General features: G+C 33.7%; 1 protein-coding gene and 1 long non-coding RNA gene across 2 annotated transcripts in view; one reads left to right on the top strand and one right to left on the bottom strand.

Annotated features, from left to right (window-relative positions):
• Window positions 1-2,995: 2,995 nt before the first annotated feature.
• LOC147074709 (uncharacterized) lies at window positions 2,996-4,591 on the top strand. The gene is made up of 2 exons (XR_015070193.1): window positions 2,996-3,774; window positions 4,153-4,591. It is a non-coding gene; the product is annotated as an uncharacterized LOC147074709 (long non-coding RNA).
• Window positions 4,592-15,689: 11,098 nt separating this feature from the next.
• Window positions 15,690-24,555, bottom strand: part of LOC147074710 (putative peptidoglycan muropeptide transporter SLC46) — a 33,709-nt gene continuing 24,843 nt past the window's right edge. The window contains exons 4-7 of the mRNA XM_085943484.1: window positions 20,938-21,118; window positions 20,313-20,691; window positions 18,425-18,665; window positions 15,690-16,937 (exon numbers count right to left, since the gene is read on the bottom strand). Of these exons, the coding sequence (XP_085799610.1) occupies window positions 16,874-16,937; window positions 18,425-18,665; window positions 20,313-20,691; window positions 20,938-21,118 (865 nt within the window). The 3' untranslated portion in view covers window positions 15,690-16,873. The remainder of the gene's footprint in view (window positions 16,938-18,424; window positions 18,666-20,312; window positions 20,692-20,937; window positions 21,119-24,555) is intronic.

A 24,555-nucleotide genomic window follows, 5' to 3' on the forward strand; every position in this document is an offset into this window, starting at 1 on the left:
ATAATTAAGAGCTAGTCAAAGAATCTAGTTTATCACAAGTTTTTGTTTTGTTACGCCAAAAAAGTATAACTTCTAACGCGCGTACATAAATACACACACCGATTTTTTACTGTCAATTTCAAGTCTGTTGTCACAATAAAACAATCATTTCAGCATACCATTTATTTGGATGGGAAGGAGACGTATATTGAAATAGAATACTCAGTCAATTAAGATCTTAGCGCTCGTCCAGCGTACGCGCGATCGGCGGCGCGCGCAACTGGCGGGGAGATTGAGCGGCACGCGCAACTCAAACGTATAACCGTGTGTGAAAATGTTTGTAGACAATGTCTCTTTTTGGTTATACGTTTGAGTTGTGCTCAACACTCCGCCAAACGCGCCTACGCTGGACGGAGCCTTATGTTTTCTGTAAACGATTCTTTTAGTTTTGGCAGTGTTGCCATATTAAATTTAGTTTTATTATTATGTTAGTATTAATTATAATATTGCTTTACTTAGTATTGTTCATTAATTGAATTTTGCATTTATCTTTGGAATTGAGTTTTTCTGTTATTATGTACTTCATTCACGAGTTCAAAGAGTTATTGTTAGTTGAAGTGATTAAAAAAATTACTCTGGATTGATATAAAACAATTATTGGTGCATGTATGTAGAGTCCGTGTTCTTTATGCTTGGCGCGATGACACAATAATTTCCGTCCTTGAGCAACGTGACGTGAACGCCAGCATAAAGAATACGGACTCTAGTTTGTATATAATTTTTAAACCTAACTCTACATACCTAATTAATTGTATCAAATGAACATAATAAAAATTATCTGCAAACATTTTACAATAATCTTGGATCATACATATTATATGCCGCCAATCTTATACACGGTTTTAAGCCATTTTGTTACAGTAATTTGAGAAAAGAACATCGCATCCACTGATACCGTGGATGAAAATATAAAACTACTAAGAAATATATATAAAAAAGTTGTGAAATTGCTTTGGGGTTCATGCCCTGAATCTAAATGCAGTAGAACTTCAATTATCCAGTCTAATAAAAGTCCAGATTAATTTATCATCAGGGCCGCGACAACCCGGTGTGGGTCTTGGCATCCTCCAACAGCTCGCTCTACCTGTCCCTATCCAGTGTAGCCGCTTTCCAATTCAGTACCCCCAGAATACGGCAGTCACTGACAGCTCCATCCAACCAGCGAATCTTTGGCCTGCCTCTTCTACGCCCATTTGGATTGCTGGACATCACTCTCTTTGCCGGTTCATTGTCATTTATACGGTGCACATGACCTAGCCATCGCAGTCTCCCAATCTTAATTGATTGAACTGCGCTGCAATCTTCGTACAGCCCGTAGAGCTCAGCATTATATCTTCTCCTCCAATTGGTGCCGTCCCTGATCGGTCCATAATATATACGGCGGAGAATTTTTCTGTCAAAAATGTTCAGGGCTCGTTAGTTAATGTCCAGGTTTCTGATACGTAGGTGAGCACTGGCTTTACAAGTGTCTTGTAAAGAGTGCTTTTAGTTCAGCGAGATAGTATGCGGGTCCAGATTAATTAGCACTGATGAATCTCGATCTGCGTATCAACGCTTTGAATTATAATTTATGTTCATGGTGGGCGGTAGGGGTTTTAAAAACATTTTCATTATGTTTTCGTAAAATTCCCCTTGACAATTTAAATTTCAGAAAATATACAATTTGTATCACCCTCCACCCTCACACAAGTTTAGTTCACGCCTTTTCAAGCCTTAACTTACTGTAACTCTGCTTTATAAATTTTATAAAGTACAGTTACTTCCCTACTTTATAAAGCACCATTACTGTGGAACCGGTGGGCGGTTAGAAAATTTTACTACTAACAAAGATACAAAAGTGGATGGTAGGTATAAAACGGTTGACTACCCCTGGTTTAGACGGCTAATGTTAAAATTGTTACAATAAGTGCCAATACTTCGATACAAACCAACCCTAGATAGCGGGCGAAAGCAGTCTTGTGTATAGAATAGACGTGCTGGATTGTTTTGATTAACAGGGTTTGATTATGGTCTAGCTGTAGAGATTTGAATGTGTGATCATCCTCAAGCAACGTCTTTTTTACAGTTACTAAATCTAGTTTCCAGCTAATCATAACTTTATTTGATATCAGCTTATCAATATGTATGCAAATGAACAAAGAGAATTCAACAAAATGTTTCATAAAACATAGAACACATCTTTTTCATATTAAATATACCTTTTATTAGTAGAGTTAGGTATAAGTATTTTTTATCTCAAGTGATAAGACAGCTTTAAACAAACAGAAAGATATCTGGAGCAATAATTGGTAATTGTTCGCAACCTGTAATAGATTGATGAATTGTAAAGGTTTATTTTTTTAATGACTACAATCCAATACGGATCTTGGCCGTCTTACGAAGATTATTTTAAATGAGAAATAGATGTTGGCCTCTTGCTCCGCTGACATTCTGAATTTGCTAGACCCGGGACTTCATAAACGGACACGTTGCCACTCATTTTATTATCTCTAAATCTATTGAACCTCTGCATAGGGTTAAAATACAGTCTGAACTTGGTTATTACGGTTCATTACATCCGAGATCTCGCTATTTCCGTGATCGTAATAACCAAGTTCGACTGTACATCTTTATTCTGACAAAATGGTACATATTTGTATCTTCCATAAATTTTCATGACCATGTCGGGCAAACAATATTCACACAAGGTGCTATGACTTTCAATCATAACATAAAATAATTAAACAGTGCAATGTGCCCAGAGAATCTTTGTCGTTAAACTTTACATCATTTTAATTGTACATTGTTATGTTACATATAGCCACGAACCACACAAGAATATAACTCGACTACATTTTTAATTGTCTAGGTCAGGGATCGGCAAACTCTTGGAACAAAGGAGCCAAATATGAGTGGCACTACAGTTAAAAAAAAATCGAGCCATAAGTATATTTTTATAAATATGATTTATTTAAATGAATTAATTACATTTTATAATTGTTTATCCTTTAAGTGTTAATTACATACAATTTTCACGCATTCCCTAAAACTAATGTGAACAATGACCTTCCTTGCATTTCTTTGGAGAGTTTCTGTATGTTAGGAATGTAACTTGTAGTTTTTAATTTCAGGCGCGACTCCAGATTCTCATCGGTTATTTTGGCTTCTCTAAATGCTATTTATATTGTTCATGTTTGAAAATGATGTTCACATACATATATGTGAGTTCGGAAAGCTATTCCATGCATTAAAAAATCGTAGTACCTACCTTATGTAGATGTTTTAGAGCGCTCCACTTATGTTGTGAAATTAAATGCATTTTTCTCTCTCCAAATCCTCAATTTTGGAGGCATTTGATTTGTCAACTTTTGCAATGGGTGGATTTAAAACCACAACAATCATACCTTTTTGCATCAACCATCACGGAGGAAAAATTATGCTTGCGATAATGTCATTATATAATATAATAAGTGTACAAATCAATGGCAAAAAATACAAATTTTGAATTTTTAAAAAATTGGGAATTGAGAATTTGCAAAAAGCCGCACGCCAATACCCAAAGAGCCGCATACCGCGGTTTGCCGACCCCTGGTCTAGGTTATTGTTGGACAGCCCAAAATAGAGACATTTTGACGCATAATTACAAGCTATTTCCGTATTTGACTGTTAATTTCTTATGTGGCAGTAGGTTGCATTGTTTTATAGAAATTTATAATAATTTTGATGTATTTATTTTAAATTCCATCTTCGATTAAGGCCATGCATTAGTTGAGGCACGGTCTAAAAAGATCGTCGCTAGGCGATGCGCGGATTGCGGGTGGCGGGTGAAAATGACGCCTGTCAAACGAAATATTAATTGTCATATAAATCCAACATACGTCCATTTTATGTTCTGTTTATTGTTCTATTAGTAACAATAATAATATATTCATTGACATGTTTTCTTTTTAAAGTAAATGGGTAACGTTTTTAGTCATCTTTACACGATTTTAGAATTAATTGACCCGTCGCCATCACGCAGCAAAGTGACGTGTTCCCGGGTCAACATTCTCTCAGTGAATGGCAGCGAGTCCAAAATTTCGTCGCGCGTACAGTTGAAAATTATTTGGCGTTTCACTGATGCGTCACCTTAAGCAGGAAGCTTCTACCTACCTACCAGAGGCACCTAGAGGAAAAATACGAAGCTTGCATTTTGCAATAATACAATTGAAATTGTAAATTATCAAAAAAATGTCTCAAATTGCAAGCTTCGTATTTTCCGCTAGGTGCCTTTGGTAGGTAGAAGCCTCCCCCTTAAACTAATGGATCAAAATGAGTACATTAATTTAACTGTTATCTTTAAAATGTATTTTAATGATGTCATAAATGTAGGAATACTAATCTGGTGTCGAAATTTCCAGATGACCTTTAAATTAAAGTCTTCCATTGTTTTTTTCTTTCTGTTTCTTTAAAGCCGGAGTGAAATATTAATTTTGTAAAATATTACTGTATAAGTGTCTACTTAAAAGGTCTAGTGAAAAAGCTTTACCCAAATATTATTTTGTCATAAAAAAATACAATCCAACTCTATGTATTACATGTTTTTTTTATTCCATAATGCATATTATGCTAATGTGCTATGATCCTATTACCTATATCCAACAGCCTATGATCAAGTAATATCACATTGCTGCGAGGATGAAAATATATAATGTGAGTGCACATTTCTTGTATATACGTGACTTGAAAACACCTCAGATATGAGGGGTATAGAAGCAAAGGCAGCTTTCTACCAAAACAGTGTTTTGGAGAAAAAACTAAAAAACTAATTTAAGGCAGAACTTTTTGTTTTTTTTTTCAATGTAGAAATAAGGTTATAAAGATAAACTGTATAATAAAAATCAGTAATTTCGCTACACTTATTAAGATATTTTAAAATAAGTCAATATTGATACATTTGCTTCCAAATACGATTGCTGTGTTTGCGTCTATTTGAAAGTTTGCTCCTAAATTGTACCGAGCGGGCATTTTGTATGGGAATAATATTGAATATAGAAGAATGCATGAATAATTGTTTGTATGAAAGAATGCAAGGTTTGCGCCTCAAATATTGTTTTACCATGTGCATAATGAGCACCTCTATATTTCTGCATTCATAGGTTATTTTGCCAATTTTTCCAAGATTGCTGCTTTTGCTTCTATACCCCTCAATATAATATGCCCACTAAAAAAATACGAAACTCGACGGGATTTGAACCCGTATAACCATTAGTGTCGCGCCAATCTGTGCATTAACCAATTATGCTACGAGCCTCCTATCTAATGACAAAAATAATTTAAACTTATAGGTCATACACGACATGCTTATCGAATTGCGTTATTATTGACTATCAATTTTTGTGTATTAAATCAAGGAATATTAATTACTAACAGACGCCTGGCTTTCGCCAAATATTTTTCGTTATAACGTCTACGTAAACTTACCAACAATTTTTAATAAACCATTTCTTTTATTCAAATGAATAATGAAAATATTTGGCGAAAGCCGGGCGTCGGTTAGTAACGAATATTCCTTAACAAAATTTGATGCTAAAATTAGATACAAAAACTCTAATTTCACAGTATAATCTTTTTTAATTCGAAAAAAGTTAATTATCACTGGTCATAACTACTACGGAGGGAGTTGGGTGTTTTTGACACACCAACTCAAAACAACCTAAATGGTTTACTTCAAAATGGTGTATTCATTGATCGAACATATATGAAGTGAATTTAAAAATAAACACTTTCTCCTTCATATCTATATGCTGCATCTGGAGACTGCAGAAAAAAATGTCGAAAATAATGGATATTTCGATAAGAATCAATACTTTTTTGATATCCTTCGTAGTTGAGTAGCATCACCAAAGCTAAAGGGTCACAGTTTTTGAGTAATCAATATCTCATCCACCTTTGTAGAACCAATTCTGTCATCATGGGTGACTCGGTACTACACGGAGTCAGACTGAGGAAAATAGCAAAAGCCTGTGCTTGCCTTATGGTTTGAAACTGGGGCATGACAGCGAAGTAAGTATTGGTTATATTTCGACACCTACGTAGAGTATTGTAACTTCAAAATCGCATCTTTACAGGAGAGCGGTTTAAAGATACAAAAGCTTGGTGTAAGTCGACCTTTTGAATGTTTTGCACCAAATTTGGCATGTGAATTGTAAATTATAAATAGATTTGTTTTGCATTAAAGGACATTTAATATTTTCTGTGGTTAATCAGAAAATGCAGTTACAACATTATACTGCGGAAAAGAATTTGTTCGAAACATTGTATAAAGCACATACAATAGTTTACGGCGAACCTCTTACATGCATTTAGTTGTATGTGATACTTATTATAATTTACGTCGTCATGGTTTTGGTGAAATATATTGTATAATTATGTTAGATACATTCCTTCACCTAGGATTTTTTGCGTATTTAAAATCATAATTCGGTAATAACAATAATTAAAAGTTATGGTATGGGTCGTCAGATAGGTAGGTTGGAATAAATACTCTATATAAAATTGCTTTTATTGTCATTTAATAAAACATTAAATAAATTTAAAACTTTCATGACATGATAAAAATTAAACGTACAGAAAAAAATAGAGAAGAAATAATTTCAATCAAAAATCCAATTCAAGGAAGTATGTAAATATTGAAATAAAATTAAAAGAAAAAATACAATCACTTCAAACCAACGTTTTTGGTTAAATAATATATCAAAGGAAAATCAGACAAGAGAATAACAATGGGTGATTAAGTGGAAGGGTGCACTTCAGGTTAAAATGTAAGTGAAACTGAAAAAGAAATCATTCTGCAACTATATTTTTAGTTTGGAATTAATTTTCAATTATATGATGCGAAAAAAGAAGCATGCACAATTTAAAACACAACCGAAAAGAGATTTTTTACACTGACATTAATTATTAAGCTGATTTTATTTTCATCCTACAAAAACACAATTTGCTATAGGTATTCGTATTTACAATAATAATAAAATCAATCTTCCTCAGAAACTGCTGGTGGAATTCCAGTGGTAGGAATTAATAGGTATAAAATTACTGAAAAACTCAAGATAACGCTCCGGAATGATTCCATTGTTGCACATATGCAGTAAATCATCTGTCTTAGCTTTTGGAATTGGCAATATCTGTGAATAAAGAACCTTTACCGAAAATGAAGTTTCTCGTTGCGTGTGCTATGTGTTACTTTTCACGACCATGGTCGAGTTGACAGTGCTCGACAAGTCGCACTTGTAATTAATCTTAAACGGATCATTGTGATTTATATTAATTTGTATTAGTCCATATATGATAATTTAATAGGGCTCTGAAATCAAACATGTCTACGTGATTGATCTCTACCACATCCTCAGGTTTTCCTTCTTGTTTTGTCCATCCAACTAAACAGTATCATTCTGGAGGTGCAAATATTTGTTTGTTTTTCGAACATCTTTCACTCATGGCTTGAACGCAGTCCTCTTCATTTGCGTATGTCCCCTTTCCAAAAATGTGTGCTTTACATTAACATTGTATTTATGGACCAAATACAGTCATGTTAAAGTCATAAACAATGCGATTTCTGTTCTGGCCCATATTGTTAGAGCAAAACCTGAATTCTTTTGCTTATAGACCACAATAAGTAAGCAACTCGAGTCCTCATTTGCACCTCGTTTACCTTCAGCTTCCTGCTATATGTATCATGTAGCTACCTTTTGTGTAAATTGAAAAACAATGAAATTGCAAACTGATAATTTACGTTTATAATAAAATATACTGACTCAAATTTCCGTGAAGGGCATTCAAAATTCGCAGATACAATTTTGCCGTGTAATGATTGAACATCATGTTTATCAAATAATCTTAACTGACGAGCAAGGTTCTTGCCATAAACTGGGAGTTGCTCCGTGGATGCTACTCGTACTTGTAAGTTTTTGAAAATGTGACATTGGTCACACTGGACATAGTGACAACACAATTTAAAATTTTTATTGATTATAAATAATAATTGATACTGCCTTTCTGTTTGAGCTTTATGTGTGTATATTATGGGTTCATACCATTCATTATATAGTTTAAATAAATGGGTAAAATCCAGGTCGCCATCTAAGTAAAGTTTGCTTGATCGCTGTCGAACATAATCTGATTCGACCGGTTGGATGGACTTAACATGGTCGGAAACACTGGTATTCATATCATCAGTTAATACAACATTATAATTTTTGTGTCGACTTCGTTGATCAGGTGTTAAAACGGCAGTTTCATTATCCACCTTGTCCAAAGCTATGAATACGAATTGGTCACAAATAGAGAATGTAGCTAGAAACTTTTTTTGCAGACCTTAACCAGCTCCATGTTATTTTCATTTTGATATTTCGTCAGATGATATTTAATGGTAAAACTTCGCCACGACTGAGTTTCAGTAAAAACTCTGCGTTGCTTTTCATTTATCGCTAATTTAGCAACATATTACCACTTTTATTTCGATCACCCGAAACCTTAACCATTATAATTGAGGTTTTTTAAAAAAAAAATGATTATAAAGCATTATAAATCTCATAGTTTATGATAACAGTACCTCTTGAGGTGATTTTTCACAAAAATAGCTCTATATTTTATAATAATTATATCCAATTACTTTTACTGTTAATCTTTTCGAGAGAATGTAGTCTGTTTGTATCAGCAACGCTGGCTTTAGTCTCATCATCGTCACAAATAATGTCTAAAAGTTCCATTATCTTATTTTAATCAGCACCCGGAGGCAGTGATGACTCTGTAAAAAACAAAACAACTAAATAAACATGAATTTATAAAAGTTATCACGCGTATAATGTTGCAACTAAAATTGTATGTCGCCGTATAATATGATAAGTACTACATACAATTTATTTTATTAAAATAAGCATGACGTAAATTATTATAAGTGATAGATACAATATTTTATTTCAGTTTTTTCCGACGTAAAATATGGTAAATATTACATACAATAATAGTTACACGCAAAGAAACGACGTAGACAATGGTAAGTATAACTTACGATACTTTTTGTTGTCGTACGAGAAAAAGATTAAAAATATTAACTTACCTTGAATCCTAAAGTCACAGGTACCAGGTTCCCTGGGTAGAATTTATTTCGTCCATTGTTGTTTTACTATTATTATCCGTTTCTATAATATTATACGCTGTACTATTAATTGTCCCATCTGGCCTAATCACACATTTTTGTGCACGCTTAGATTTTCTATAAATTTTTGTATTCTTGACACTAAAGTCCTGTAGGGGCGGGTATATTGCGCAATATTTATTGACATTGTCTAGATCTCTTCATTATGGTATTTAATATTTACCAAACCATACAAAAATACAATATAACCGAAAGTTCACAGTGGTAGCGGTGTGTCACCTCCCGTCCGAAGTGAAGTATCGTAATTAGCAGTAACAATACACCCGCGCGGCAAGATCTCCGCGCGTTTCCCGCGTATAGTGTTGCTAAATACGTTACCATACTTCACATCGGAAAAATTTCAAGAAATTTGAGATACAATAATATGCAATGCTTGACAATCGCACTTATAATACGAATTTTGAAATTCGTTAAAGGGCATCATATTATGTAATACATACTATGGATACGAAAAATGAAAAAAAGTGAAAAACGTCATTTTGTTAGTTACAATATTATACGTAGGAGGTGTCGATTTGAAGAATGACTAAATAGGAGTTTTATATGTTATTTCTGTTATGACATTTGAAATGATTTTGCAAGCGTATGAAGATAGTAAACTCCACAAATATTGAGATCGCTCAGTTGCCATTCCGAATTTTTTACATCATGCAACTGCAGCCATTTTTTATGTCCATTGTGGTTACTTAGTCCAGTTATAAACGATTTTATGCAAATGTTACATAATTTTTCAATTAAATAATGCTGAAGTGTAGTATTATTATTGGCTGCTTACTCATCGTGATGGATTATCTTTTATATGCCCTGCAAGTTGTCAGATAAATGTCATAACTAGGGCCCAGATTTATATGCTAGTGCATGTCTTGTTAGGATGTATGCAGAGCTATGAGAGTTACACAGAAATCTGTTTTGAAAGACAAAATCCAAAAATAAAATTTTATTGTGCATATAAATGCAAATTTTAGAGCTTTTGAATTTATATTAGTTTTTTTAAATTATTTTATCGAAATATAACTAAGTTAGGAAGGTAGATAAAGTGAAGTCAACTCGGGCACTTTTATTTAAAGTTTGCCCAATCACCTCTGTGGACATTGAGAAGTCGTTTTCCGCATATAAACAAAATACTGACAGATTCATAATATTACATACATAATATTGAAAAAAATATTGTAATTTTTTTTGGGCAAAAAACAGAAAATAGTATTTAGGAATAGATAAGGTCGGGAATATACGGGCAACTTCATTTTGCTGCTGCCAGCAGTGGCAACTCGGAGATCCCCAATTTTTCATACAAAACTCATAATGGACGCACACACAGCAACTCACTGCTGCCGACGCGCTGCCCGGAACCGCCGAGTTGCGGCAGTTAATTTGTCGCCGCGTCAAACATACACTCAGCAGCACTGGCTGCCCGGTATAGCAACTCAGCCCCTCCCACCTCTCTCACTGCCTGGCGCCTAGTCATGCGCACCGTCATTCCAGTCCGAGTTTTTGCCAAATATGGACAACAATAATTTTGACACGGACGCTTTTATAAGTGATGTAAAAAAAACTATGAGTGCATTTGGAATCTAAAATGTGATTTATTTGTAAAATGTGCCGTAGTTGCATAAATAGAGTATGAAATTCACCATGTCCAGCCCTTTGAGACATGATAGGATGTATCCAAAATCTGAAAGTTTTTCTACGTCTTCTTTTACGTACTAAAAGCACAAGCAACAACACTTTCATAAACAACACTGCTTCTCCTTCAACATTCATTTTGGATATGAGTCGAGATTCATTCGTAAACTCCAGCTCCCGCTGACACATTTGCTGCCAAGCACGACAGCACGAGTTGCTGTAGTCGGCTGCTCGTTTGCTGCCAGCAGCAGCAACACGAAGTTGCCCGTATATTCTTGGCCTAAGTGTGTCGTTTTTGTTTTTTAAGTTATGTTTGGTTTTCATTGCATTTATTATTCAATTATTTGTACTTGTGAAAAAACTATTTTGAAAATTGTGACAACGCGACTGGCGCGTTTGCATTATTAGGCCATTAGATATAATAACATGATATTTAAATGTGGTAATTAATTAGTAATTATCTGGTCAGCAGTAAATGTGTTAACTTTATATTCATTGTTTGTGTTTTTTTGTTCTGCTATCCTATTATGTTGAAAAATTATTAACTTAGTTATTCGATTTTGTCAGTAATATTTGGTAATGTGGGTATTTACAATTTTTTCCCACAAAAAATGTCAATTTTTAACTGCATATATCTTCGGTTTTAGTACATATGGATATAAATCCGCTCCCTAGTCATAACAGTAGTGTGAAGTTCTCTGCAAATGAACCTATAGTGTGAAGTCACTTCATAGTCGACCAGTGGTCCTTTTTTTGTTTAAATTTCATACATTTAGGCTCTGTCTATAGAAGGAGGTGGTTTTCAACATCTTTGGTTAAATTAAATAAAAAACAATTAATTGATGTAGAAATATATTTCTTATAAAATATAAAGCTTTATTTTACTTAAAATGTAGAAAATTCTCGTTTAAATATTGGGATACATTATAACATAATAATTGAGGCACTGAGAATTGAACTAATACAATTAAACTGATGACCCAAGTTAAAAATGGAACAGTAAATTCTGTACATACAACACTGTTTTCAAAATTCAGTAAATACGGTCTTATTCTCAAATAATCACATTATAGTATTTCCACAAAAAAATATTCATATTCCTGTATGTTTGTATTATTATAAGGAGACAGGTCAGGCCAAAAGATTTGAATTATATTATAAGTAATAACATTTTAGACATGAGTCTGTGGAATGTATTTCAATTTTAGGACTATAATTCATAAAACTTTTAATACAAAGCAGTTACATGTTTAAATCCCATATCACACGTAAATGAGAATGTGGTGATGTGAAAACTACTCGTAATTTATTTTTATAATTATACATCACTTGTACTCGTTTGATCCAATGCACCTCAATTGATGAATTTTCATTACTGTCCAACAAGAAGATTTAGCCGCAAGTCGTTGCCGTCGACTAAATAAGAGGAGCTTGTTTAGTTCACAGTTTTAACATGTGGATAACTCATCGCTAACTGGAAGGCGCTATAATCGAAAATGGGAGGAGCATGTTAGTTCACAGTTTTAACACGTAGCCAAGAAGATCTTGGTGGACAGTACATTGTAACGCATAAAATAAATAAATAGATAACCAATGAAAAACACAGAAATTTTGGTCCCACCGCACAATACTGAAGTTAGAATATTATTCTTACAGTGCATACTCTTTTATAAATTCAATTTATATAATTAGTATCAAAAATTTAGGTTTATAAGGCGGTGAATGCTTGTACTTATAATATGACATGAGGCTATTATGCTTTTGTAAGGTATCCCTATTCATGGTTTCCAAGCAAATCAAAAATAAGTATTTGTCACCAGAAATGATACCAAACCCCGAGAACCGCCTAATTATTTTGGAAAGTGGGAACCCTTGATTCCGAATCTTTAGAAACGGAACATCAAGTCGATTCCATTGCTATATTATTTTTGGTATCATTCCCTGATGCTGTTATTCCAAAATAATATATCCATTACATTCCGACGTAATGTATCACTAATGTGGTTGATAGCATACAAATGATGATACCCATATGCTTCACCTGGCAGTGTAGTTTTTGAGTTTTGAAATTGCAATAAAATGTTCATAATATGCCTATTAGTCGGTAGGTATGTGTATATGTTTTTTTAAGAAGCGAACCTCATTCGAATTTTCCACTGGGATTGAACTTTTCAAAAATTACCAATGAAATGATGAGACAAGATGCTCGTAGAAGGACACATGCCTACATCCAATAGTTATCGATCACGCGGGCTTGCTCGAACTGTCAATCGAGTGTAACACTGACATATGTGTATAATATGAATATTCATAGAAATAGGACAGCCGGGTAGAGAAGCACAAGCCTACTCCAACCGTCAGTCTACATTTTATTTCTTATTTCATGTGCACTTCATTCTGACATGTCTCTTATATTTTATATCATGGTGAATACCAAGTAATACATACATTTTATAAATGATAATGTACATTATTATAATTTGAAATATACTATATACTTCTTTGGTAACCATGTGCTTTAAGTTGTGCTTATATTAACATTCACGTTGCGTAACGTGACGTCACAGGAAACTGCCTCTACGGGGAAAAAGTGTTTAATGTTGTTTTCTTGGTGTTTAAAATGTTATCAGACTGATGCTCCCATCCCATAGCACATTTTGAACCTTTAAACGAACATTGTCAGTTCATCTGCCAAAATCACTAGAACAACAATGAGGTCACCTCACACGTACCGCACTGCATCGACACCTGCATGACTCAATGAACGTTTTTTATTATTTTCTACATGCCTACACATTTTCGAATCATGTCAAAATCGTGTTTTTTGTTTTTAGTGGTTGGCACTATGTTTCTATAAGAATGTTGTCAATTATCTATAGTTGGGTTCCGTTCAAAATATTAATGAATTTTCAGACTCGTTACTAGGTTACTCAATCATTAAATTTACAGAGATCGTGTTCGTTGAAAATATTCTGCAAAATGACAAACCATCGAGTAAATTTGTCACCGTGACAGTATGCGACATGCATCTCAATATAATCACAACTTTATGGAATATGGGGCCAAAGTTCTTGCTTATTTTTAGTGATTCACCTGAAGATAACCTTGAGTTCAATCCCAAAAATAATCAAGTTTCGATAAACCACAATATAAATTAATAACAACGTGGTGGTGACAGTCAAAATGTGACAAATTTTGTCACTGATAAATGATAACAATATTGATTGCATCAAGCTTAATATCAAACTCTGTGGTTAAAAATTAAATTTTTAGTTTAAATTTGAATTCGAATGTCATGACGTGTTAATGATTTTAAATAGATATTATTATAAACAATTAGATGGTATGCATGATATGTATCAAAAAGCAGCCACTAAATTATATTTGTAGACTTATTCCAACTACATAACACTTTAACGACAAAAAGTTATTTTTCGCCATCTTTGTATTAAAAAGGAATATTGAAAATAACAGGTGGATCGTCACAGGGTATAATTTTCAGCCGGTACCGTACAGGAGGCATGTCCAACACGTCGATTGCACTGTAGGAATTGAGTCGTGTACATTCAGTTGTAATATGACATGATAACGTTGGAAGTCGTTTTTAAATTAATAGCCTGCCGCAGAAGTGAGAGACAAAGAGAACATGTGAATTCCCACATTCTTAACTGAGGCGTAGTTTGCCCAAAAGATGACCAAAACATAACATTTTCACAACAAATGGGACGTTGAGTATTTCTTTGAAATGGTGTAATATAAAAAGAGTGGCTATTGTTCGGCAAAACAAAGCCGTGTTTCTTGCGTATAATGCACAGTAGAACCTAAATTTTATTATTAACTTAACTATAAAACGTTATACCATCATGTTACTTCTTAGTACGGCTACCAAATTTAAACACAACATAGTAAACCACATTTTCTACCAAATTAAATTTTTAATTTTTATTTAATTAAAAATTTACTACAAAAACAATAAATTTCAGCAACACATGCTAGCAGTTTTTAAATGAATGTAATCATTCAATCACTGGCGACGTTTACAAAAAATATTTAATTCAGCAATAGAAATTCTATCTTACTCTAACGCACACTGCAGAGATATAAGCGTGCCGAATGCTTTCTCACTCGCACTTATGGCTCGTTTTTGTTTGGCTTTGGGTAGATCACTGCCTTTTTGAAGTTAGACATGCCCACCGTAGAATATTGCTTGCGCAATGCCATCGACGTCTGCCAATTTGCTGTTACTTTATGAACCTAATCTCACATGAATACAAATTATAAAGTCCCGAATATTACATAAGTAAAGTAAACAGTGGGCACTGTCACCAATTAATTATAGATAGATAAAAAAATAATATTAAAAAATAATTTCTATAGATTTATACAAATTTTGTGTAAAAAACGGACGGATATAATGTTACAACATTAATCTATTGTAATAAGTTAGTAATGGCAATACAATTTTTTGATAATCATTAAAGACAATAATATTTTATTGAATATTCGACTCGGTGTACAATACAATTATTATTACAATATCACTATCAGAATTTGTAAGTTTCATTACCTACATATTAGTACGAAGCATTATTATTCTAAATTAATAATAAATTTATTGATTGTTGAAGTATGTTGATTGTGACTAATCCAATCACTGAGTTAATTAGTTTAATTAATGAAGAAATATACATAGTTAGTATTTTTTAATTAAATTTACACATTAAATTATAATTTATTTAGTAATACTAAATATTCGATTATAAAACGTACACAATACAATATAAAATTTATTCAGGCACAGCTCAGCAGGCACGATTTGGTGCAATAAATAATTTTATTCCTTTGTTTTGACAAAACCACCAAAACAATGACACAAACTAAATTACAATTGACATTATTACAATGTAATTGTAACTAATAATATAGTATTACATTCAGTAGAACGGAATTGTTTAGTTGAGTCGCATCGGCTAAGTACGACAATCTTCAGCATTGGCGGGCGGGTCAGCATGACAAGGAAGGGGACAATAGGGTACACCCTTCCTATAAAGTGTATATTTGATACAAAATATTTTAAAAGAATGTATATTATATCACTGAACTGTCGATTCTTGGTAGAAAGATATTATACATATTAATTAAAATCAAAGACAAAAGCAGTTGCAAGATTGAATTGAATCAAAAAGATTTGGAAGCTTCAGAATTTTCATGCGACAGTTGGGATTTTTTCGATCTGCGCCTGCAGAGTAGAACGATAATGGCGAACATACTGGCAAAAAAACGAACTACACCGCAGCCGATTTTTATGACTTGTCAAATAGTACCATAAAAATTACAATATCACGTCTCGCTTGAAATTGGAGAGACAGTCAGCACTTTTACATATAAACAGTTATGTCACATTAGTTTAAAATACACACTATTGCTGCCAGTAAATCCATGCACGTGTACAGGCACTATTATGTGCGCGTGTTAGATGGAATAAAGTTTATGTAAGTGCAAACCATCAGTGTTGATTTATTTCATTGCAACTGATAATGTTATATTAACAATTATGTATACATTTTGTGAAAATATGAAGCTAATTGATTAATTAATAAAGGTGAATATAATTTATATATAGTTTTTCTTATTGAAATATTTTTGTGTACGAATATCTCCTGTTTCTTACTTTCCCCTCACATTTTTTGATTCACCCGCCAAAGCCGAAGATTACCGACGACTCCTCCATTTCCGAAAATGGTCGATGCGTTGTGGCTATTCGTACAAACTATAATTAAATAGTAAATCTTCTATCAAAATGTATATATTTATGTAACACATTATAGATCTTCTTAAGTGTATGTATATATATGTTTTGAACTGTTAAGAGGTTGTGGAATGCCTAAACTAATAGGTATAAATTAACTATAATCATATGCGAGATCCATTCCATAATCATTCTATAAAATAAGTAAGTATGTATATATTTTTTGTTCATTTCTCTTTTGAAATTCAGATAAATAGTGCGAGACAGGAAATCATATGACGATCTCACTCGTTCGCCATCAGTGAATAATCAGTTACAGGATGTCTGGTTATCAAAAAGTCCACGATACTGCAACAAAATAACCATATTATTTTATCATATTAAACCTAGAGTACAGAGACGCAATCGCAAATCGCAGAATGTAGTATAATCTAGATCAGCGGTACGCGTACCACCGGTGGTACGCGAGTGGATAGTTGGTGGTACGCGAAAAATAAACAGTAATGGCGGACATAAAAAGTAAAAAAAAAACAGTCATAAAAATAACATTTAAACTATTGTATTTTTTCTATAATTCATAATTTTAATTAATAATATACAGTACAGTTGTTAATATGTACAGTACAAGCACAAGGATCTGATTAAATTTATTTTGCTTATATTATAGTGCTTATATTTTCGTAAAATTTGTTTAAAAATTAAACTTATAACTTGATAACAATGTATTATAATCTTAAGCAACACTTTCATAACTATTATTTTCGATAATAAAATATTTTTAAATACATTTTCATTAATATTATTATATTTAAAACAAAAATTTCGCCTGCGGCGTTGCTGTAAATTTGTAAAAAATTAGTTGTTAAAAAAAAAACTTCTTTAAATGTCCTGGTTTTGAATTTCGACAAAAATTGAGATTTTTTTTAAACTTAAATAAATTGGGTTCTGGGAAATAGTCACCCTATAAAATTTATAATGCAAATAGAATAACAAATTTCTCGAAATACAATCATTTTTACGAAGTGGTACAATTAAGCGTGATGTACTACCAAGTGGTACGCGAGCCAAAAAAGGTTGGGAAACGCTGATCTAGATGAATGAGAGTCCAGTTCGGACATGGACCCCCATATCTTTTGATCACAACGTGGACACGACACCCTCGCAACCTCCTACGAAATATCCTCATGTCCGAATGGTCTCGCAAATATTACCTCGACTGCTACTTCCTGCGATTTGTGGTTGTGTCAAGCCGTCGAATGAGCAGCAGTGGCAAAGGTTAGCTGTCAATCATACTTATTTGTTTTCATTGCATGTGTTGGTTAGTTTGAAAAATTAAATTAAACAATGCCATACTAAATAAAAAACATTCTTCTATCTATAAAATATCTTAAATTAGGTACATACACAATTTTAGATAATATTCTATCTATTATAGTTTGGTTTTGGTAGGGTTTAATTGAATTTTAAAAACCAAGTTAGTTTATCATCTGCAATTTGTATTCTTAGTTCAATGAAAACAAATAAATGACGCACGACTGACAAAGTGTGCACTATTTTTGACAGATCTCCACAGCCTACCTCCACCCTTCAGGTGAAATTGGCTTCTGTAGAAATTTCTTGCAGTTTCTGACATATGCTGGTGATGTAAAATGACTCGCCGCTAATTTAATCAGAGGGTCATGAGACTTTTTTCTGCTTCACTTTTATATTATATTTAGGCTCTAGTAGTAAAGGTTTTCTTCAACGTCTTTATTTAATAGTCTTCAAGTTATCTCCCCCTAAAAAATTGGTAAAACAAACTGCTAATGAAATTAATTCAGAAAAAAACCACTTACCCCATCAATACGAAGCAAAGGAAGTAAACACAAGCTGTGAGGATATTGAAGGCTCCCGGAAATGATGTGAGAGTGTAATGGTACAGCATGCTGTACAGGGGAGAAGACGCCAGCGGGACTATGGTCTCCAGAGAAGTGGTCAGAGACAATACTTTGCCAACATCTTCGTGAGGAACCAGCTTGGACAAGATGGCGCGGTTCATTGGACCAGCCACAGCTCTTAAGCTCGATACTCCAGCGCCTGCAATAAGTTACTCACTAATAAATTGGCCTTTACTTGCAATAGATACCCTGTCACGCAACAGACAGTAATACTATGAACTAATGTGCGAAAACATCTTCTTGGCTACGCTTCTAGACGATATTGTCTACTAAATGGGAGGAGCTTGTTAGTTTATAATGGAAGTGCGGTTAAAAATGGGCGGAGCATGTTAGTTCACAGTTTTAACACGTAGCCAAGATGTTTTCACACTATATATTAATAGGCTAGTAAATACAATCAGTGGGTCTATTCTATACTTATCGAACACTAAATTGATAAATAGTATCAAACTTAGGGTAGGTTTGTATCAAAATATTAGCACTTATTGTAACAATTACACGAAGCCGGTTTTTATTGTTGCAATAAGTGCGATATTTTAACAGCAGCAAGATAGGTGCTGTTAAAATATAGCACTTATTGCAACAATAAAAACCAAGTTCGTGTAATTGTTACAATAAGTGCTAATATTTTGATACAAACCTACCCTAAGTTTGATAATATTTTTCACTTTATCACTTTAGCGGTCGATAAGCATAGAATAGACCCACAGCAACACTTATCCAATTACAATCTACAATAGTTTGTGGTGATATTTCATTTAAAACAATATGAAAGAAAAGAAGTCATACACATTCTGTATTTGGAATTTTGAAGGCAGCTTGATTTTCGAATCAAACGATTTTGTACATGTCCAGAAACTTGTACGAATGCAGTTCGCCGTATCACACTTCACCGTGAAATGTTGTATCGGAAATATATGGCCGTATATTAAAGACCGTCTAACCTCTTTGGGTCATATGTAGTACTGACATAAAATTCATGTCTAAATAAAATATGGTTCTTTGCCAGCAAACTTTGCAAATAGCCGATATGCTGGATTATTTGTTAGGTTAGGTTTTCATTCTTAAATCCATGAATTTTTCCATAATCAGCTATGAAAATTAAATTAATGTTCATATTGAATCTAATAAAATTGGAGACCGTATAGTATACGGTCAACTCTTTCCGATAAGAAAGCTCACGGTGAAACCTTTTACGTACAATTTACATGTAACCGTTTTGGTAACAAGTTGATTATTTTCTACTTCTGTTGGCAACCCTTAAAACAAAATGGCGGGCCGCATTCTGATTTGAAGTCTGTTGCTTTGATATGACAATATAGATCATATAGGAGATGTGTGAAATGTCAAATTGAAGTCAATTTAATTATACACTCCGATGAATTTAAGTATTCAATGATTATTTTGACAATATTTTCAAATAGAATCAGGTATGTAATTAACTAATTGGGTGAATCTGAAATTATAGTGGAAATGTCACAGTAGAAGTGTGAAGTTCTCTTCAAATGATCCTTGTAATTAACTTAATCAGTAGACTGAAGGTTTTTTTTGTATCAATTTCATACATTTAGGCTCTATCTCTATGGAAGTTTCAACATCTCGGTGGCTGGCTAAACAATTGTGATGTTTTTTTGGCATGTATTGACGTTGAGATGATCAAATTAGTATCTCAATCTGTTATGTTGTGTGTAATCGCTAGTTGACGTTTGTTCACGTAAATCAGTGAGACTCAAGTATTCGATGCTGCTTGAGTAATGAGAATATTAACAAAATTAATCAGACATACCCAAATACATGTGCCACGTCTTGAAAGAGTACGAAACGATCAGCGAACGCGCAGCCGACGAAAAGAATGCCATCATGGAGATAACTGAGTCCCGGAAGTGCAAAAATTTCTGCAGGAGCACAGACGCCGTCAAGATCCCGACGATCGTTGTGACAATACTAAATGCGCTGTACATTGAGTACTCGGTCAGCTTCCACTCCAGCTTTTCTCTGGTGAAAAGGTAACTGACGGTAGCGTCTCCCTGCAAGACAAAGATGCCGAAGCTGGAAGCCATCATGGTCAGCCAGAGTATCGCTCGGCAGTGGTTAGGCCGTTCCTTGAAGCACGTCTTCATCATTTCGGTCACCAGAGTTGGGTCCAAAAAGCCTCGACGGTCAGCCTGAAATATGAAATTAATTTATGTTAAATTTCTTCATTAACTTTATCAATGTAATGTTATAATTATTGTCAATACTGTGTAGTGGGGGTAGAAAAGGGGCTATGTCATGTGGAAAAGAGATAGTCATAGTATAAGATTTCAAATTTTAATTGAGTAGAGGGGGGGTGGGATTTTTTTTGTCTTACAGTAGTATAATAGAAGGAGTGACATGAAATTTTTTATATTATGATGATATCAAGATCATACCACGGGAGGCAGTTGCTGGATAGACTCCTCAAAGAAGAATGCACTGTAGAAGATGCCCAAAGTGATGATAACAGCGCACACGGTAAACAACCAGGTGTAGCCCAGAGCCCGGAACGCATAAGAACTGCACATCGACCCAATCAGTATACCGACCAACAGGACCCCCTCCAGCAAACCCATCCTGTTTTAAATAAAATAAACCAATATTTAGATAAACTATTCTTTTAGTCAAAGAATAGCTTATAAAAGAAAGATTCACACGATTTAAGAATGTGGTCAACAAGAACCATTTGTGCCATATGGTGTGCCACATTGGCACAAATCCAGTGAATGCGGTTTTGAGTCCAGTCCTGGTAGGTATATATTTGAGGTGTTTTCAAATTAAGTATGTTCTATATTTTAGATACTTGTCAAGTCAGTGGATTTAATTTAAATCCAAGTTTATTAATCGAAAAAACTAAGTTAATAATAACTTTCTATCAATGTTTAGTCGGTGTTTTAATACCAACCTAGGAATGTTCTAGAGTACATGTTATAGCACGGTTTGACCAGGCTGCTATAATTAGTCCAAAATTAGTAATTAACGATTTGATCTTATTAAAATACTTTATTGGATTCATTTATTAGACAATTGTACAAACAGGTATTTAACATACATAAGTTGACAGTATGAGATCTGTAACAAGAGTCACATTAGATTAGCTAGGCCAGGGATGGCGAACCTTTTTAGGTACACGTTGTAACCTCCGAAAGGAGGGGGGGCGTAGGATGCGCTGGACATATTTTTACAAAATAATATAAAAACGGTTTAGAGTTAAGATTAAAAATATACTAGGTATTAGGTACATTGTATGGCTGGGAACTTTGTTTCTAATATTTATATAAGTATACGAATCTTAATATTGGTCAAAATTGGATGATGGCTAATATAATAATATTAAAAAGTGATATTAATAATTATTATTTTAGGCATCTAAAGTGTTGTGCTGACTATGGAATCCAATCCCGAGCCAAAATTCTGATCCCGGGATTTCGGGATTACAATTTGACAATCCCGGGATCCCGGGACTGGTCCCGGGATTGGCATTTTTTTCCATTGTTAATATAAAATTTTTATATTTACAAAATAAATAACATTGATAAAATTGGTCAAAAATAAATCTAGTATAATGTATTCTATTTAAGACATTTATATTGTATACCTACGTTCAACCTTGGAAATACACAAGTTTAATGGAGTAAATAATATTGTAATATAAATAATAATGTAAAGACATAATGAATGGATTGGCGAGATTTAAAATAGTAAAGCAAATAATCATGCGTACTTATGGCCTTTCCGCTTCATAAATCTAATTAGTCAGCCAAATATGAAACTGCCGGAAAACGTATGATATCATGGTGGAATTACTTTGTTAAAAGTGCGAAGCATTGTTTATTTCCAATCTTTCTCATTTTTAATAATTTATGTGAAAAAATAAAATGAATCGGCTACCTACTGTACGACAACATTATTTAGGCGACAACAGGAAGTCGCCCTTGTCGCGTATAGAATATTTCTCAGTGTTGTCAGTCTTTGAGAAAACAAATCCCGCGAAATTAGGTTTTTAATTTATATCAATTCTATTCTCAGTAGGTAATTAATTTATAAGTCTAATTATTGTTCGATAAGTCTTCTTTCTTCTTTTGCCATATCCGCCCCTTAACTGGAGCATATGGACACCACGCGGCGCCTCCAAGAATCCCTGTCGCTCGCCAGTCTTCTTGCTTCGTTCCAGGTCAAACCAGCATCCCGTAGCTCCGCCGTATACACTCTGTAGATTGTATTTAGCGGCCTTCCAGGACGCCGGAATCCGGTCGGCTTGAAGAACAGGCAAGCCAGGTTGAAGTTCTCTTCTGGCATTCGCAGCACGTGGCCAAGCCAGGTCCAACGTCGCCTCTTCACTTTCAGCGTGATGAGAGGCTGCTTGGTGCATTCTCTTATCTCCTCGTTGCTCCTAAAGTCATACCATCGCACACCCAGTATTCGTCGCAAACATCTGTTTTCGAAGCTCAGTATACGGTTGCTCTGAGCCTTTGTAAGGTGTCATAATTTGCTACCGTAAAGCAGCACCGTCAGAATGCAAGCGTCAAATAGGCGGCATCGATATCGATAAGTATCAATAGGAAAATTATTTCAAATAATTTCACCTCTTAATTGTTACTATTATATTATACTATTAATTTATTATTAGATACACTGCCAGTGTACTTAAATGCTCATTTATATTTAATTATCATACGTCTAAAAATATTAATAAAACAGATTACGATACACAAAACTATATAATATACAAACATAATTCCCAGTATTTGGGGAAATATTTCTAGTATTACAACACAGAATTTTGACACATCTGACATGGCCGCCACCCGTGATATGGGCTTGTTTAAGTATTGCACAGGCTCGCCTTTTAAATGTGACTCTTTTTCTTCTTCTCAATAAATCAAAAGTATACTAAAAATAATTCGAACATCACTTCGTATTGTTTTAGATATCTTTTGAATATAAAAAGCTTTAAATTACGTAAATTGATAGATGCGTCCAATACGAGTGTCAAAAATGTAATGAATAATTTGGGGGCGTTCCTTATTTGAAACCGGAAGTTCGATTAGCCGTACTGAAGGGGATTGTAGTTCACAGTTTTGCCACGTAGCCAAGATGAAGTAGCCGGACAATACACATGGGTATAAATCAAACTTCATTCAAACTCAGTTTATTTCTAATGTAGTTATTTTTTATTAAAAGTATTTTTTCTGTTATATTTTCGCTTTTATTTTATTTTCCATAAAAATTGACAAAAAAATCAATCCCGAAATCCCGGGATTATGTTTATCAATCCCAGGATTCATAGGTATCGAAAATAGCTCGGGATCCCTAGTGCTGACGATAGTTTTTTATTTATTTATTTAGAAAAAAGAGTATTACAGCATTACAGCGATTGGCCAATGCGCCATAATACAAAATTATAAAAATAATAATACTAATAATAACAAGAAAGTAGAAAAGACAGCATGTGTATATTATGTAAATGTTAAAGAAACATGATAATATATACAATTATAAATTTAACATATTTAACACGTCCACAAACATTATATAGTTTATAAAAAATATATAAAGTATATATGTATAATTATTATTGTCTTCAATTATTATAAACCGCTAATCAATGACATTAATATGGACTTTTTTGTCGGGTCTGCCGAATGGCATAATCTTTTCTAACGCCATTACAATAAAGGTGATATTGCTATAAATTCCCAATGCTTTTTGTCGAGTCAGCCGAATGGTTCGGTTCGAACGGTTTCGCTCAAATGAACATTGACACTAGAAACACTGTTCTAACGCCATTACAATAAAGGTGATATTGCTATAAATTCCCGATGCGTGATATCGCATAATGAAAATTGCGTGACGCCTACCTATACATGTGCGAATGTCACTATGAGCGAATTTACTTGCTAGCTACTGTATTGAGTGCGTTGCCCATTAATAATGTCATTGCCGCTAATAAATAAATTGACATGGGATATGCGACAAATATTATCCTAAACTGTAAAAATATGTATTTTTGT

The sequence above is a fragment of the Rhyacophila brunnea genome, unplaced genomic scaffold (assembly GCF_057557595.1).
Source record: "Rhyacophila brunnea isolate RB1 unplaced genomic scaffold, BYU_Rbru_1.0 scaffold_16, whole genome shotgun sequence".
NCBI lineage: Eukaryota > Metazoa > Arthropoda > Insecta > Trichoptera > Rhyacophilidae > Rhyacophila > Rhyacophila brunnea.